This window comes from Trachurus japonicus, chromosome 10 (assembly GCF_045865225.1).
Source record: "Trachurus japonicus isolate A0001 chromosome 10, Traja_1.0".
Taxonomy (NCBI): domain Eukaryota; kingdom Metazoa; phylum Chordata; class Actinopteri; order Carangiformes; family Carangidae; genus Trachurus; species Trachurus japonicus.
In genome coordinates this window covers 21,677,535-21,696,069 of record NC_140916.1, presented here as the reverse complement: position 1 = coordinate 21,696,069, position 18,535 = coordinate 21,677,535, and the positions used below count along the sequence as shown (strand labels likewise).

Genomic DNA, 18,535 nt, shown 5'->3' with positions numbered 1-18,535 from the left:
TCAGCGGGGACATGGGGATTTATTTAATTATTTTTAACCAGACTCTAGAGTAGAGGTGGGTGCAGGTCGTACAGAGCTCCACACACACTGGGACAGAAGATGAGGTCGATGCTCAACTGCTATAAAAACTCACACGTTTTCTTCCAGTGATTGTAGCTTCCTCTTTATAATGCTCGTCATTTTTTGCAATCGACAACGGGAAAAAAAACCCGGATTTGCCAACAAGAAACATCTGAGAACGGACTCAAATAATCAAGCTACCGCTAATGTACTATACGACTTCCGGTCGTCGCCGGAAGTTCCAACACAATCTCACAGCGTTCCATTGACTCCATGGTTGCTCCGGAGAATAAGGTGAATAAAGTCAAAGATTTCATGAAAGATTTACTATGATACTATGATTATATGACTTTATGACTCAGTAAAGGATTGAATTTAGTCTTGTTAGCAGGACTGTGGCTCGGGGTCTTAAAATTATGAGGTCATAAGTCTAAACAGCCCCAGTACAAATCAAATTCAAGCTGCTTTTTTCTTTTTCTTTTTTACCCCACAACAACAAACACATTTAAAGATATAGGGTCTAATGTATTGGTAAAAGTCATTTTAAATCCCTCCATATGTAATATTTATCTAATAGAGGTATGTCAAATCCCTAAAGAGCCAGGATATGACATGTGTCTTCAATAGCTACTGCCTTGCCACCTACCTAGACAAAAGCAATATCTGTGAAACCTTGAGTATATTTGACCAAAGTAATAAAGATGGCAATGTGATTTTCAATAACTTTATTAAAACCATATTGTGACACAGACCAGAACACTTACAGAGCACACAACAGAAATAAATACCATCATGTGTACAGCGCTCATTGTCAAACAGGCTTATTGCGGCTGGCTTTTGATTTATGTCATCCAGAAAGAGAGAGGGCATGCTATGTCATCAGACAGAGATACCACCAGGAGCTGGGCTCAGTGTGCTAATCACCCTGCCTGCTTTTGACTGTGGAGAGCAGTTCTGAAACACTTCATCTGCTCTAATATACCGTACACCCGGGCTGCATCTCAATCTGAAGCAACAAGCTCCCGTTTAGCTTGGCTTTAGGGAGGCTTTAGGCTGCTTTAATCAAGGTCCATGTCAGGCTTCTTTTCTGTTGTTTCTGAGGTGGGGTTGCCTGTGTTCTCGCTTGTTCCCTTGTCTGCACTTTCTTCCTGGGCTTTCTCCTGTCCGTTGACGGGCCCGTTCTGCTCTGCAGGCGTCTCCTCCTTGGGAAGCTCCACCTTGGGTTTGGGCTTGGTCACAGTAGGGTTGCAAGCAGAGAACAGCTCCTGGACAATTACACAAAAAAACACAACATAAAACAATGGCTTAATGAAAAGTAATACAGTTGTGTGAGAGAGCTCCCAACTGGCTTGATAAACAATTGCAATTAATGTAGAGTAAAAGTTGCTAATGTTCCTGCAAGATCATTGAATCAGTGTGTCATGTTTAGTGTTAGGGCATTTTGATAAAAATAACAATACAAATATTTGAAAGAACTTTGCAGAAGTGGACAGCAAACCTATGTTGTGACCCCAATGTAGCAATGTATGAATTTTGACAATTCAATTACCAGAAACTCTGCAATGTGATTTCTTAAATTTTGTTCATTAATATGTGCTGTTTATGGCACACTACCCACCAACTGCCATACACAATAATACTTTGACAACAGCCACAGTTGTTATTAACTGGACAAATATAGCATGTTTATTTGTTTATTTGTTAGGATCCCCATTAGCTGCGCTCTAGAACGCCGCTAGTCTTCCTGGGGTCCACGCATGTTTAAGCCTATTGCATTTTTATTTCACATATATGGGATTCTCCATTTTAAATTTATTTCACTCCAGTTCCTGTTCTCAGAGCCCTGGTTTTATTACAATCTCACACATAGACACTCACCCGTGTTTTTGCTTGAATGTCTTTGACTTTGACTGGGGGATCCAACGTCAAGCTCTGTTTGCTTTGCTGGTTCATAGTGCTGTTCATCCAAATCATTGCATCATTGGTCAGTTTATCCACTTTGGTGACATCTGCCTCATCTAAATGGTCATACTGCTCCTCCTGGAAATCAGTGGAAAATCACAAAAAGTGGTGTTACTGATTACAACAGGCTTTATTACTTTCATTTGTAATGATGCCTTCAGTTTATAGTACAGTCATCTTTAAGGATTTCCTTCAAAACACAATATAAAATGCATTACCTTCATTTTGTATGCCTCAACAAATTTCATGTACTGTTGGATTTGTTTTCCCAGCTCCTCAAAAGCTTTAGGTCTCTCCTCAGCCTCCATATACCTCTCCTGGATGGGCTGGCCAAGTTTCTGCAGAGTACACAACACTCATGTCAGCTCAAGAATATCAATATGATGGATGGATGGATGGATGGATGGATGGATGGATGGAGAGAGGAGAAAAGAACAATTACTACACTAACAGTTACCTTTAATTCTCCCAGTTTGTCGATGTAGACCTGTTTGGGTTGATCCTCTCCATCTTCATACAGCCAGTTTTCAGTGTCCTCCAGCTTTAATGACAAAGCATCTCGGTCCTAAAAGAAATAAAGAATTATTTCACAATATGTTATTAAAGGAAAGCCCAATCTGTTGTACAGAGAGTTCAGGGTGATTCATTTACATACACAGAGTCACAAATGACTGTTTACTCACAGATTCACTGACAAACTTCTCCAGCATCCCATGTAGTTTGTCCCTCATGTCATACACGTATTCTTCTACGTAATTCTTGGCATCATTCCTCTCCTTCTCCAGCTTGTCCTGCATGATCATCTTACCCTGAGGAGAACCCACACAGCAACTGTTACTGGCACAACACTTGAAAATAGATTGAGTAATTAAAAGATGACAGCTTGATGGGTGGGATTCTGTAATGTCTGCATGGGACGGGCTGAAAGCCTACTTACCTCATTTTCTACAAAAAGATTGAGCATGTCGTCTGCTAGCTGCCACTGTGGACTGTTTTCAATCGGAAGCTCCAATACTTTTGTTTTCACTTTGGGCTTTTTAGCTTGTGGTGGCTGGTCAGACTTCTTCTCACTTTTGCCCTCCTCTGTGGTAGTCTGAAAAATAAGAGAATAAGCACTGATACTTCAAAAATATAATCCAAAATGAGACAAGTAATCAGAGGAAGCCTAATTTTAAATCTATGTATTGCAAGATGCTTTAAGCCCATCTTTGCAGAGCCAATAATTTGAGGTATTACATAGTACCACATTATGTTTCAATTGTTTAACCACAATATACAGTATACATGAGGATGAAAATTCTAACATGTAGCTTTTCAAAGACACAATTTATTGTGGACTATATCTCCTTGTAAATACAATTTCATTAACTGACATTAACAGTCCATCTTACCTCCATCTCTTCATTCTCCTTCGCCTTCTCTTCTGCTTCTTTCTCGCCGTCTCCCTGTCCCTGTACTTCATCCTGATCGGTCTGCATCTTGCTCTGCAGACGGGCGACAAAAACCAGACATGTTTTTTTGACTCTAAACAGAACTACAGAGAGAAGCACAGATACTAATCTGGAGCTCAGTGTAAACAGATGCAGGTGCTTCATGTGGTTGAAGTACCTCTCCGTCCTTGTCATTAGCCTGTTCCGTTTCCATGGGTTCCTCTGTCTCATCAGACTTCTGCACTTCAACCAGGGAGGCACTGGACACACTGAAGATACCATGGATGTTCACCCGCACCTTAACTTTCACTTTGGAGCTCTCCCCAGATGCTTGTGGGACAACCTTCTGGATCATAAACTGACCTGTATGAAGAATAAAATCAATCTTGATCAAAAACAAAAAAGATGTAGTTAAATGATAAGTGAATATTGTATCAGCTATGTGTAAACCGAGCATGGCGCCGAGTACTTCTCTAATGAGTCAGAATCTCAGCCAGGTATCATTTATGGATATGCAGAATAACCCTTTTTTGCCATTATACCTGTTATACGATAACTGCTAAACATTTTTAATTGTCTATATACACACCTGAGTTTAAGAAAGGCTAAGATGTAGGGAGGAAATATGAATTTAACACTGGAGCTCTGCCTGTGACTTAACCAAATAAAATAACCGACATTACTGCTGTAATCACAGCAAAAACAAGAGCAGTTATGACTCTTCAAAAATCAACATTTATTATTGTTTCAAATCAACTTAGGACAAAAGACTGAAAATAAGTGAAATCAAAGCAATGTTGGCTAATTATAATTGGATCTATTAATGTCATTATCAGACTTATGTGTGTATTATTGGCAGATAATATCAGCCAATATTGGACCAATAATTATCTGTACCGACAGTTATCATGCATCCCTAGCTTTATTGCTTACCAATAGTGGGGTCAGGGTATGGAAGCTCATTCTGGCTATTGTAGTAGGCCTCCAAAGAGAAAGGCTCTTTCCGGTAGAAGGTCAACACTTTAGAGAAAGGTGCTGCGTGGTTCTTGGGGAACACCTCACAATCACTGCAACAAATTAATATTATTATATTGAAGATTTAAGGTGAGAGACAGGAGAAAAAGAAGTATCAATGGAAAGTTGTTTACCTCAAACCTTCCTCTGCAGCGGAATGCCACTTCAAAGAGATGGGATAGGAAATGATGTCCGTGATGGAGAACTCACGCACCTTGAAGGCAGGTGACAGTATTGCACACTGTGGACACAAACACACAAACAACAGTTCAATGAACGGCGCCACAAAAGAAAAGATGTTACCACAGAAATGAAAACATAATTTTCAAAACATGAACAAAAGTTTACTCAAGCCAAAATCTTAGTGACAAATGTACTTTCATTGTGCAATAGCAGCTTTACAAATGACAAAGTGTGTACCTGCAGGGCACATCCTCTGGCCACAGCCTCGTCAGCATTCAGTGTAGTGCTCAGTTCCTTCCCGAAGAATTTGCTGATTCTCTCTTTGACAGCAGGGATCCTGGAAGCTCCGCCCACTATCTCGACTGCATAGATGTCTTCTTTTTTCAGTTCTTATGAAATAAAAAAAGGGTTTTGTTATCACATAAACAGCTGAACCGACATACAATACATTCTTTAAAATGTAATTACCAAGAATTTCAAATAAATAAAGTGAAGTAGATAACAACTGGGTAAAAAAATATAACATAACATATAACAAAAATATAGCACTCACTGGCATGTTCCAGCAGACTCTGCAGTGGAGGCTCTACTCGGCTCAAAACATCAGCACACAGCTCTTCAAACTTAGTCCTTGTGTAAGAGAAAAGGTGGACATTGCTTCAACTTTATGGGTAAGTCTCAGTAGATAGAAATCATGCATTGTAAGAAAATAAAGATTATTGCCAACCTAAAAATCAATAAACAATGTATTGTTGGCTGACCTGTTCAGTTTTGCAGAGACATCGATGTCATTCATGAAGCATTCAATGTTAAGAGGCAGGTCTGAGGAGTTGGCACTCATCAATTTTTTTAGTTTTTCACACTCTTGGTAGAGCCTGACCAGAGCCCTGGGCTTAGACCTGACATCAAGCTTGTACGATTTGCCAAATTCCTCACAGAAATGCTTGACCAGCATCTCGTCAAAGTCCTTTCCACCCAACTCTGGGTCACAGGCTGTAGCAAGGACCTGAGAAACGTGAAGAAGAAACAAAGAGAGAGCTGAAACAAAGCGTCCCATGGATTGATAAAGACTATGCATATAATGATTTACACATATGCATACACACCTTGAGTTTGCCCTTGTTAAAGGCACACACTGATGTCTGGTATCCAGAATGGCCCACGTCCACAAACACCACATTTCTGGCTTTCTCCTCGGGAGCAGGGAGGTCCTGTTTGTAGATCCCATATGCTAATGCAACTGCAAAGAAAATTGTTCAATCATTAATGAAGTAAAAAAAGCTGTGGGATGGCAGCGCAGAGAGAAACCACCAACATGCACATCCCTGCCTGAGCCCTACCCCCAAAAAACCCCAAGTACAGACCTGCAGTTGTTTCATTCATGAGCCTCAGGCAGTTGAGTCCAGCAATCTGAGCAGCATCTACTACTGATCTCCTCTCAGCATCCGTGTAGTAGCAGGGAACCTGGTCACAACACAAAGAGTATTTCAACAGGTGTCGCAAGTTTTTTCAATTACAGTAGTGTGACAAACACAGACTCAAAAACAGTACAGAAGCACGTTTAAACTTACAGAGACAACGCAGTCAGCCACAGGCTTCTTCAGTGCATTCTCTGCTGTCTCCTTCAGCTTAGTCAGCAGCATGGCAGTGACCTGTTCAATGCTGAACACCTTCTCCTCCTCCATGTACATCACCTTCAAGAACAGTCAAATAGGCAGACAAGGGAAAAAAAATGTTTCATTGATCTCGATCATTTTTACTGTGTTGGATGGAAAATGACGATGATCATGATAATTAACCAATAAAATAAGACTAGCTAACTCAACCTCAAATAAAAAAATATATATATATATACACTGTATAAACATTTGACCCCTAAATCTAACAAACATTACTTTTCCTAAGATGCAATGCTTGACTGATTACTTTCTCCATTATCTTCACCTGTCAATCAGCCTCAACAGTCTCATCCACACTTCCATTGTATTATCAAGGTCACATTTCAACCGTTATCTCAGAGCAGCTTGGGATGACACCGACACATTCATAACTTCAAAATGCGCAGATGTGCTGTGTCACAGCTGCTGCTTTTAGTGCTTGCTGGCATTAAATATTTGGGTAAAACAATATTTTTGTCCTGTAAACATAAAATATATCTAGGTCTGAATTAATAGATAAGTTATAAATGCTTTCAATAAGCATAATTCTTAGTAGCACTGTTTATGGGACTTCATACTTTTGCTTTATGATTTGTTTGGCTATTATGTTATTGAGACAGTGCGTCTTCTGTCTGTGTTATTGTTATTGCAACAATCAAATATTCAATTGGTGCATGCTGTCTTAATAGAGTGTCAAGTGTAAAAGCCTTTTCATAATGTCTGCACCTATGTATTAGTATTGGTATATCTAATGTTAGGGTTCCCAATCTTTTCTTAAATCATTTTCCAGGACTTTTTCAGCTGCTACAGTCTGACAGACATGTTATCACGCCATACACTAAAACACCCCGTCCCATTCATGCTGTGGAGAAGTGTTCTTTTCGACAGCCGTACCTTATTTTGTACATTTAACCACTTTGTTTCTATGTTTATTCCTCTCTCACCCCCAGGAGTCTGATTTAAAGATGTGCAGTCTGTGGCTCTAACTGAAAATGAAATAATCTCTTACATGCTTAGAAATTATAACAAATTTATCATAGAACAAAACAAACATGTTGTTTTTGTTTTTAAACCACGCCCACTACATCTCTCTGCTGCTCCTCTATCTGTCGCTCAGCAGAGAAAACCCTTGTCCAATACTGGAAACACTCATCAACTCAAAGTCTCTAGTTTTCTCACTAGTTTTCTTTGGGAAAAAAATCCTTGTTGGGGTCTGAAAAAAGTCAAATAGAGCTCTGGTAGCTGATGTCACGGTGATAAATAATTTTCCAGGACAACTCAAGCTTTTCCAGGACATTTGACTTTTCCCCTCATTTTCCATGACTGGAAAATTAGACAACCATTTTCCAGGTTTTCCAGGACGCGTGGGAACCCTGAATGTGTCTGGCCTAGAATGATTTTGTGCACATTATTACATCTCAGTTCCCAGTATTACAACTCTTGTTCCTTCTCTTACCTTAATACCAGTTGTTCCTGTGGGCATTTGTGCAATGTCGTACACCAAGCTGTTTTTGAGACGCTGCACATACGGATCTGAAAACGCCCTGCCATGAAACCTCTTGAACCCTTGGACTGTGTTCTTGCAGTTTGTGACGACCTGTTTCACAGAAAGAGAAGAGAAAACATCTCTATAGAAATACAATTACCCCTTGGCAAATTGTGCATTTGTGACTTAGAAGCGTGTTTTATGACGGTGCAGAGCTTTATGTGTGCTGTCCCCATGCTTGGTATTGTTCTTGCTCATATTCAGTGCCTTATTACATACACTGGGACTGGTCCCTCCCATGTCAGGTTATTGATCACGAACAGGCTGTCCCGTGATCTCACATTAAGACATACCTGGCTTTTTGCTGCTGCACCAATAGAGCGATTCCTGGGTCCAAAGGACACACATGCCCTAAAAATAGAAAACACAATCCGGTTATTTTCTCTGTCAGTGTTCTGTCAATGATGCAGCTTCAGATGGGGTTAATACCACCAGTAATAAAATGACAATTGACAATAATAGTGACGATTTCATAGGATGAGAGTTTTGTCATGTTTATAAATATGTATTGTACGCTATTCAATCGGTGTCTACTAGGGACTACTGGTCTGGAAAATGAAATGCAATAGATTGCAGAAGCCGTTTTGACAGCCTGGATACGGCCTCCTCCCATCATACGCTTATTCATGCCTGTTGTAAAAAAAAATAATTAAAAAAAATCATCACCTGACTCGGCAGCTCCGTTATAAGAGGTTTTACATTAACTCCACTATAGAAATGTAATGAGTCACCATAAAACCCTCACAGGCGTGTGAAATCGTGGCAGAGTTTCTTTCTTGTCACAATGGTTTCGTTTCGGCTACCGTTAGCTTTAGCACTCACATGCCGCTTCCTGTTGTGAAATCCGTTAGCATGCTAACTAGCCAGGCGGCTAGCTACGTTAGCTTCACCATACATTCAGATGAACAGACGGAGGATGTTTCCCACACGTTGTGGCGGCTTTCAGCAAAGATGACACAACGCAAATCGCAACACACCAGCCGAGTCTCGTCGTACTTACGGTGTGCTCCGGTCGCTGTATTCATTGGCGACTGTTTCAATGCCTCCGGCTCTGGCTACCGCTACATAGCAGTTCAAGAAGCCGACGTCAAACCCGACAACTGACATCTTCAGCGGCTAACTGCGCGGCGTGGACAGCGGTAACAACGGGGGGGGAAGAACACAGACGCAGCTCGGGGCTGAGAAAAGCAACAGCGGCGGCTACAGTGGCTTTTCAGTCAGTGTACGATGGTCCTCCCTTGTTCTTCTTCCATGAAACTGAGCGGCAGCATGCGGTAGGTAGGTACACCGGGTCCGGCTGATGCGTGAGAGCGTTCAGGAATTTTCTGTCGGTCTCGGCGACCAATCGCATCCGACTGCAGAGACGCTGCACCCGACGATTGAGCGCCGCCCACAGGCCAGAGACGGTCACTGCAGCTTCAGTTCTGTTAGCCCTGCTCACAAATCTATTTCAGTCTGTTGCCTTTGTCACTCTATCATATCATATCCAGCTGTGACGATATATAAACCCTTACATGCTGGCTTCCCATCTTCAAAATCCCCCACTACCGCTACCATTGCAATCATAGCTGAGGTGTGCATGCTTATCACTTTGTGTAGTGTTTTTACTGATTTTTCTGTGCATTTTTTTTGTGTTTAAGTTCCCCACATCTGATGGTAACATCATTTTTGTTTTCTTCAACCCACAGTCCAACAGCAAAAATATAAAACCATGTCAGAAATGTAAGAGCTACTAAACTACAGGCATGATGAATTTGCACATTTAAATAACTCGAGCAGTTAAAGATTACTTAATTGTTTACAATCTGTAAGACTGAGTTGAAACCCACACAGCGTGACCATGACTGGGCATCAATCCAGACTGAAAGAGAGAGATGCCAAAATGAAACCAATCAAGACTAATTTCACATAAATATTGTTAATCTTTATTGGTGAAACATACAGAGCTGGAATTAATAACAGAGGACAGCGTTCAGGAAGGTGGCGGTTTATTCATCATTCTCATAGTCAGCAGGATTCTTCTTTTTGCCCTGCTGATGGACATTGTTGCCCCAGGTGTATGTCAGGTACATCAGGGTCATGGCTGTAAAAAGGAAGATCACAAAACAAATTAGCTCTGGGATCTTTAAACGATATTCATCTGCATTTTGCTATGAGATAAAGGTCAGGAATGTGTGAATTAACTCAAATATATTATCTATGCAGAAATCCTAAAAAGATTAGTCAAATTCAAACCAACTCTGTTACATTTTCAGTGAACTGCACAGTGAAAAATATGACTGAAGTGATGAAAGACTTTGATACTATACATGAGGAAAAAGATTAAATGTACTAAATACTGCCATATAAGAACATGTTCATTAATAAAATGTTATGTTGTTATTAAAATTTGAATCTTGTGTATTAACAGTTTTTGTATAGATTTGACACCGTTTATTTTGTTTTCTCAAAATTTTGTGTGAAAACAGTGCACGATGTTTGCAAAAAGCCCTTAAGTGTATAGTGAAAGAAAAGACCTATGTGCCGGGACTTGAATTTGACACATGGGATATTGAAACATCAAATATTTGTCGGCTCTTTTTACCATACACTGTGGCTTGTCATTTAAACAACAGCAGAAGCTGGGTCAAAGCACACAGGAGGCATATCATATGACTAGGCACCAATCCAACATTCACACACCCATAATGATGAAACCTGACCTTAGGTTGAGCTGCACAAGAAAAAGCAAATCTAAACTTGACATCCAAAGCACAATTTAAATCTTGTGCAGAAAAAGGAGGTGACTGGTAAGTTACACACCCCCATGAACATGCAACATCTTTATGGAAATATTAAACATTATATAATTTTAATGGCATGTCATTCAAATCAATTTGTATTGAAAATCAAAAACGGTTTGCAACTATATTCACAGACACAATCCCATTTTAGTTGCAAATTACAATGATCATGTGTTAAAGAAGAATATAAAACATACAAACAAATACTGTTGTTATTTTTGCTAACATGACTTGAGGACTTGATAAACACTTAATTGTATTGTCTGTGACAGGCCTGAATGTAAAATACAGATAAACTGTTTACAAAATACAAGACTTACGGGGGGCAACTTTGAAGAAAGAAGCTGTGAACCGTCTCCACACGTTGGGGATTCCCTTGGAGAAATAGTTGGGGAAAGCCCTCTGTTCAAATGGGGACAGGGTGTATGTGACCACATGTCTGACCTTGGCCAAGTTTCCAAAGTGTCGGCCCATGTTCACCAGAGAGCTGATCTGAAATGATAAATCAAGAAAAATGTACACAAAAGGTTTAGACACAGGAAGCCACTTGCATTAAGACTGTTAATGATCTGGACAAGATTTGATCACAGTTGTGTAAAAGCTGTCTCTAAAGACCCTCACTCCATCCTTTTCAGTATTTTTTTGTAATATATATATTAAACAAGAGAATTGAGTGTGTGTTCAGACAATACAAATTCACTTACAGCAAAGTCCTTCTCTCTGCTTACAGTTAGACAAAAAATTGGGGGGATGGGGTCCGGTTCACTGTTTATCAGTTCAGTATGACAACAGTACGATGAGCTTTAACAATAATAGTATACAATAAACAATCTATCACCTTTGATGATGGTTTAACTGTCTTAGTTGTTCGTGATTGTATTGTATGACTGGCCGGACATGGTATATAGATTATTGCACAGAGGTACTTGTATCTAACCTTGTTGCACTAGCAGGTTAAATTAGTAAGCCAACCCTGCCCTGTACCGACATAAATGAGTACATGTATGTATAATCACAAAACAAACGTGGTCCGTAAACAGTTCAAACTGTGGTTTTAATGCGCTGAAAGATGCCAGGTTATATAAACAGTCAGGCATGAACATTATTGCGAAACAGCAGTAGGCTAGTGTTAGCTCCAGCAGCTAGCCGGGCTAACAGCCTGTTAGCCGCTGAAGTACAAACAGACCTTGAGATGTTTCGCTGACCGCCGCGTTAATGTGGTCGTTTGGTCAAGAGAGGGGGAGACCCGAGTCTTAAATGACGCACTATAGCACATACATATCACAGGATTTGGTTATTCAAGCTAATAAAGTGAGGTTTTCTTTCATGACATTGAGGCTTACCGTGCTGCTTCTCAGCGGTGTCTCCTACCGAAATGCTGCCGTCCTTCCTCTTCGGTTCCCCGCTAACACGGCCGTCGCTACCGCCACCGCCACCAACCGGCCGGGAGTGTGATCAAACCACTCCTCCAGCTCAGGGTCCACCATGGATTATTCACTGCCTAACTGGAGGTTTGTTATCTGTAGTGCCTCACTGAATTCAATGAGAAGCACATGAGATACTAAACATAGCTCTATATAACATAAAGAAGGTATCTGCACATCTGTAGGCTCACTGATTTATACATTCTGAAGGGAAATGTAGGCTACTACATTTTACCACTGCATTTATCTGTCGCGAAAAAATGAATCCACATTCACGTAGAGAGCGCCGCTTTTTCTTCATATCCTTCTCACTGGACAGAGCGATCAATCCACTGAAAGAATCATAATTATTCTTCTTCATTCTCTGTGTTGTGTGATCAATCCAGCCAGCTGTATACAGACAAATAAAACATTTATGCCTGCTATTGTTTATTTTCCAACTTTTCAGAAAATGTCAAACATATTTTCAATTTTGAATATCCCTAACCTGACCACAGACACAGTGAATTCATTCAGTTTGCATAAATAGACATGACATAGCATTTAGTCACATTCAACCAGTACAAAGTCACAAGCATGCAGTCAATTCATATGTAAGTCACTCAGTGACCAGAAGTAATAAATACACACTGAAACCTTGACAACTTTCATTCTGGACATTATGAAGACAGGTGTTGTTCAGACTGCTGTCTGTAATCCCCAGGAATAAAATGATATCTAAAAGGTTTGATAAGGATTGTGACAGTTTTTCATTTTTTATCCACAACAGGGCTACTTAAAACCTGGCAATTTGTGTTAAATTAAAGAATAATGACAAACCAGCCACCCAAAATAAGTTAACTAAACAGGAACTTAAAAAAATCATACAAATCATACATCACACAATTTCTTCTTCAAGTGTGTCAGACTTGATACCATATTGCGTAGAGCAATCAGAATGCATTTGCACCTTTCGCTTAACAAAAAAAGGAAATAAATGCCACATTTCAACTATCTTCATTAGGATAAAATACGTCTTGTTTAAGTAAACACACCTGCTCTGGATCGTGCACAACGATTTTATGAATTCAAGAAATCACTGAGCCTGGTCAGAACATCTGATACTGGGATAATGGATCGGCACCTGAAGGCAACAGGGCGGGAAGGGAGGGGGGGGGCATCTGAAGCTGGCTTAGCGACATGTGCACCTGGTGGCAACCATGTCTTCAAACTCCTTGTAGACGTAGGATCCATCCTCTTCAAAGATCATGACACTCAGGGGGCTGTATTGGGAGGGGATACATGCGGGCCTGGGCACAGAGGAGTCAAGCTTCTCATAGATGATGTTTTGCACCATGGTGTGAACGGGTGAACCATAGATGAAGCCCATGGTCCTCGGACAGATGCCTCTGCAGTACCTGGGGTTGTACTTTGGTGGAAAAACAATCCAGTGATCAAGCTTGAGCTGGCTGAATCGCACCCTGAAATCGTACAAGGCACAGTCACTTGTCGGGAATTCAGAGCTTGGGAGAAGATCAGGCAGGTGGATGTCCAGACTTTTATCGCCTCGCTTGCTCTTTGGAGATTCTCTCTTCCATCTCCTCTTGTGCCCGAACCTCTGTTCTGGTTTGAACACCATCTGCTTGTGAAATGTGTTAGCTGCAGAACTTGGCCTTTCACCCAGTTTGGCATTGACCTGTGACCTCTGGTGGGCAACTTTGCTGGTGTCACTGAGATAAAGAAGCAGAGGAGGGGGCCTCAGGGTTAATTCCCGTGGTCGTTCAGGTCCGTCTCCCTCTGGGCAGGTGATGTTGATGAGCAGGTGGATATTCTTTCTCTGAAACTTTAAGAGTGGCTGGACAAATGACGTGATGTCGACCTCCACCCAGTTCCTCCTGCTCCTCCCGTCAGTGTCGGCTGTGAAGTTCACTGCATGTTGGACAGCAGGACACAGCTGACACTGGTTCGACCGCTCCTGCTCCTTGATGCTCAGGTAGCACACAGAGTTCATGGGTGCTGCACGGCTGTGGTCAGAGTTGTACAGCAGAGCCGACTTCAGAAGCTGTTCTTTTCTCCTCACTTGGTCAAGACTGTATGAAAGATCCTGCATAAAACTTTCTGAAAGAGAACATAGGAAAACCAAATGGAAGAAAACACCATTATATCATCAAAGATAAATCATAGTGAGAATAATGCCATTTTAATTTAGCCAGAAAAAACACATCTTTTACAGAGGTCCGTTCAAGTGCATTACCATTTTGATTAACAACTTTCCTTATTAATAGTATAAAACCAAGCTAATTTAGGAATATTATATGAATGTCTATAAAATAGACATTTAATTGGAGCGTTGGAATATTCTGCACTTAATGAACTAATTAGCCTACTAGATAAGAAAAAAACTGCAGCTGAACGAGATGAAAAACGATGCACCTTGCTCATCAATCTTCAGAATAGACGTATAGGACCTACACCAAGAGCCAGTGTATTAGCTATATATTATCACAACCATACAATGAAAAATGACTCTTGGGCATTTGAGGCCCCTGCAAGTCTGGGGCCCTGGGACCAGTTGGTAAACAAGCATTGGTCCATTATAGCTTTGTCTTTTTATCCAGTTACTTTATCTATACCTGCATTTAAATAGTGCCTAAACATGCCAAAACATGAGACTTTTTAAAAATGATAATTATTATATATTTTTTTGCTTTGTTATTTTGTGCAAATGTGTATTTCAATATAATTTAGGGGAATTACAATATGACTTTTTTCATTCATTATCAAGCCCCACTGCCATCATTGTATCTGTGTAGTGTAATAGTGTGTGCTGTCAACCAGCTGAGCTGTCATGGCCTCTGACTGTGAATCACTTCCTCACCTTTCTTACTTCGTGCAAGACATTCATCTTGTGGCTTGATCAGTCGGACTGTGTTGTAGATTTGATCCCCGTCCAAACTCCTCTGGACCCTGGAGGACGTCTTGTAAACCTCGGTCAGATACTTCATGTACCTGTGCTCGGGTTTCACCTTCCTCTTCAGGCCTGGGCTCCACCGGGGCCCTCCGTGCTCCGACAGGGCTTTGAGCAGCGGGGAGAAGATGCTGCCGTGCGGGTAGGTGAAGTCGCCCAGTCTGTGCAGCGCATTGGAGGCCGCCAGGGAAGATCTAAGCAGCGGGCAGCCGCAGTTGACCAACAGCAGCAAGACAACAGTGCGAAAATAACGAAGGACAGCTGACACCAGCATTTGTTTTTCCATTACAAACAACGAAACCAGTCGAAATTTAGAGAGACTCTCCTGTTGAGAGCTCGAGGTCAACGAGACCACACACGTGCCGCCGCTGATCAACACGCGCAGGTGTTGACAATCAACTTCATCACCCATATTACTTTTCAGCAGCTAACATGCTGCTTTCTCACAGGCTACATTGATAGGCGAGTGCACCTGATTATAGAGCAAGTAGGCTACTATTTACAAAGATATTAGTGTATTATCGTAAATTCTGCAGCTCACAGTAATTCCTAATCTTTGGTTCATCAGTGTTAGGTGGGCTTCAAACAGAAGTGCTATTAATGCGCTTTTATTTTGAAGATATCGCCTCTAAGCTTCCGGCGCTGATGGGAATTTCTGTTAAAGTAAATATAAAGAGAAAGGAGAGTGAACATGCTGATAAAACAAACTCGTCACATTTCGTTTTTTTTTTTTTTTTTTTTTTAAAACATGTATAGTAGCATCAACGCACAACCTGAAAGTGTAAAGACAAGAGAAAGATACGTTGGTAAGTTGTCCTGGGAGTTAGCTAGGTAGTCAGTTAACACCAACGAAAAGGTATAATTAATTACATTAACAGCAGTAAAATGTGATGTGGATAATTTTAGAGTAACAAAAACCAGTTAACGTTAGAGGCATAGTGCGAAATACGGGGGGGTTTGGGGGGGTCGGACCCCCCCGATTAACCCCTTGAGACCCCCTGAAAGACTCAAAAGCAAAATCTGAGGGGGGTCTCAATCTTGTCAAAAAAAATATATATATAATATAATACAATAATTTTATTGTGGTCAATTAAATGTGTTTAAGATCACCATGTCCAGTATTCATAATTCAAAACATTTATTCGTTTAACATTAAGCTGAACCATGTCACCTGCGCATTATGCAAATTAGCCATGTGCGCCAGCCCAGCGCAGGAGTCGAGCCCACTCGCTATCAGAACAGAGGATCCCGTTCCTCTCCCACCCTCTGCCGAAGAAAGTGAAGTTGAGGCCGAGTGCTCTGAAGACGTAGCCGCAGCCCCTGCTGCTAGCACTGGTGATTGGCCGCTTTTCTTTTCTTTTTTTTTTTTACACCTAAGCAGGTGGGGTAATGGAAATACCGCAACCCTTGGCTTGACATTAAGGCAGGAAAATAACTTAAGGTAAGAGGCTAGCCTGCTTCAGCATACTATGGCCTGAACCCCCAGTGGTGTTGTTTGGCCAGGCGCCTGTTGTGAGCTATTTGTCTGTGCTTTTTCAATTTTCATGATGGCCCGTTATACGAATGTGATTTGTGGATGTGTTCAATGCTGTGTTTAAACGTATTTGCTAGATGGATGGTTAGATAAGGCTATGATCGGTCATAGTTGCAGGCTGAGGATCTCGTGCACATAATTGCACGTCAGTCTCCGATCTCCAGATTTATACAGTTGGTTGTTATTTGAGTGCACGAGTTTGGTGTCTTTCATTCATTTTTTTTTAATTGTTGTATTTTATTTATTGTCTATATTCGTTTCTGCATTGCCCTGATCGCGCGCCAGTCTCCTATACCTGGCATTTATTCATTGTTCAAGTGTGCCAGTGTGGTGCCAATTATTGTCTTTTATTTATTGAATTATCGTCTATTTATTATCAATTACTTTCTGCATTGTAATGCACAACTTTGCCTCTCCTTTTTAGGCTATAGGCTAATTTTCTTGGCTTATTGTAATGTTATAGTCCTACTTTATAAAAAGAAAAAAAAATAACGGTACTGCGCAACAATCGCGAGTTAGGGACCCCCCCGAATATTGATGGGTATTTCGCACACTGGTTAGAGGTTAGATAATGTGAACTTAGTTACTCAGTTTGAAATTAGCTATGTAAACCTGCTAACATTATGTTTAGCTAGGCTATGCTGTAATATTTCATTAGGTCTGTGGAGGACTTAATTTGTTGTAGGATAATGATTCCCCAAACCAACCTGTTGATTTAAAATGGGTAAGAAATGAATCAATTAAAAAAGATAGGGTAGAAGTCAATAGCATTGATAGTATTTCAGGTGACAAAGGACAAACAACCTCACAGAACAGTATGATGTGATTTTGTTGTGATTTTAAGGATGGCTATACAAAACTGATGTTATAAGTAGCATATCCTCTTTTCAGCAGGCATTACCCAGTATTTCTGCTTTCAAGAACAGACTTACCGTATTAGGTGAGAATGGCTGCCCACAGTTTAACATAGGGAAATACAGGTGAAGTATATGGGGAAAAAAAATTTTGTTTTGTTTTTCAAAAGTGAAGGGTTGATTTCTGTATTAAACTCTGATGAAAGAAATATTAGCATGCCCTGCCCTCTACTGTCCTCAAATGTAAACTGCAACTAAGAGGACATTATAATGCTTTGTCCATAAACACAATATAAAGTAAACTAAAACAAAAGTGATTTATATAGAAGTACTGCCTGAGCATGAAAAAAAGTAATATAGAGCTGGTCTGCTCAGCACTGGTTAACACAAGAAATAAATTCACCAGCACATTGCAGTTTTATTTAGTCAACATACAACAGAAGCTTTAGTCATGTCATGTGTTTGATGCTTGAGTATTTCTGTTTACTGTTAAGACTTATGCCTGTACTCAGAGATCCTCAGTTATTGTATTATCAGTATGCAGCTTCAGGTCATCACCCACAATACAGGTTTTACATGTTAGGTTTATTTTAGGGATGTCAGGATTGTAGATTTTCTTTGTACAATTATTGTCAGAGAAATAATCACAGTATTACGATTATTATGCATGAATTAATTTCACAACATATGAATGTGTAAGATCAAATACAGTCAAAATGTAATTACATTACTAATTATTTACACTAAATATTATTATTAGTGGTATCTACTATTAATATATAACCAATTATTAATCCTCCAGGGGAAGTGTTTTAAATATTCAGATCATTAATTGTCATTTATACCAATTGTTTGTTTTTTATCACAAATGACACACTAACATTTAAATTCCTACCAATTGTATGTTACGTTAGGTAAATGGACCAGTATTTCTTCGGTGCACATCTGCCTCCGTGTTTCCAACATAATCTTTTTTGGAAAGTGACGGTATTTAGAAATCTTTACGATTAATTAATTGTGGCGCTTAATACCGCGATTAATTGTGAAAACAAGTAATCGTGACATCCCTAGTTTATTTTCATTACTTTTAACTGACAAAAATGATGTTGTTAGTGCCAGCCAGCACTTTAGTGAAGTGTA

The 18,535-nt window shown here is 40.3% G+C and overlaps 3 protein-coding genes across 3 annotated transcripts; all 3 read right to left on the bottom strand.

The window, feature by feature from the left end:
- Positions 1-770: 770 nt before the first annotated feature.
- Positions 771-9,116, bottom strand: hspa4b (heat shock protein family A (Hsp70) member 4b). The gene is made up of 19 exons (XM_085790035.1): positions 8,854-9,116; positions 8,147-8,204; positions 7,764-7,904; positions 6,221-6,343; positions 6,014-6,113; positions 5,756-5,889; positions 5,411-5,655; positions 5,203-5,279; positions 4,887-5,038; positions 4,601-4,707; positions 4,386-4,519; positions 3,631-3,815; positions 3,414-3,506; positions 2,960-3,115; positions 2,706-2,831; positions 2,480-2,587; positions 2,241-2,360; positions 1,939-2,100; positions 771-1,325 (listed from the first exon to the last, which is right to left on the bottom strand). The coding sequence occupies exons 1-19, from the start codon at positions 8,958-8,960 to the stop codon at positions 1,119-1,121; spliced, it is 2,535 nt and encodes an 844-aa protein (XP_085646161.1). The 5' UTR covers positions 8,961-9,116; the 3' UTR covers positions 771-1,118.
- A 639-nt stretch (positions 9,117-9,755) lies between these two features.
- Positions 9,756-12,115, bottom strand: uqcrq (ubiquinol-cytochrome c reductase, complex III subunit VII). Its single transcript, XM_085790036.1, has 3 exons — positions 11,980-12,115; positions 10,957-11,128; positions 9,756-9,936 (listed from the first exon to the last, which is right to left on the bottom strand). Exons 2-3 carry the CDS (start codon positions 11,108-11,110, stop codon positions 9,842-9,844), a joined length of 249 nt encoding a protein of 82 aa, XP_085646162.1. The 5' UTR covers positions 11,111-11,128; positions 11,980-12,115; the 3' UTR covers positions 9,756-9,841.
- Positions 12,116-12,472: 357 nt separating this feature from the next.
- On the bottom strand, positions 12,473-15,392 carry gdf9 (growth differentiation factor 9). The gene is made up of 2 exons (XM_085790033.1): positions 14,918-15,392; positions 12,473-14,157 (listed from the first exon to the last, which is right to left on the bottom strand). Exons 1-2 carry the CDS (start codon positions 15,291-15,293, stop codon positions 13,232-13,234), a joined length of 1,302 nt encoding a protein of 433 aa, XP_085646159.1. The 5' UTR covers positions 15,294-15,392; the 3' UTR covers positions 12,473-13,231.
- Between the last annotated feature and the right edge of the window lie 3,143 nt (positions 15,393-18,535).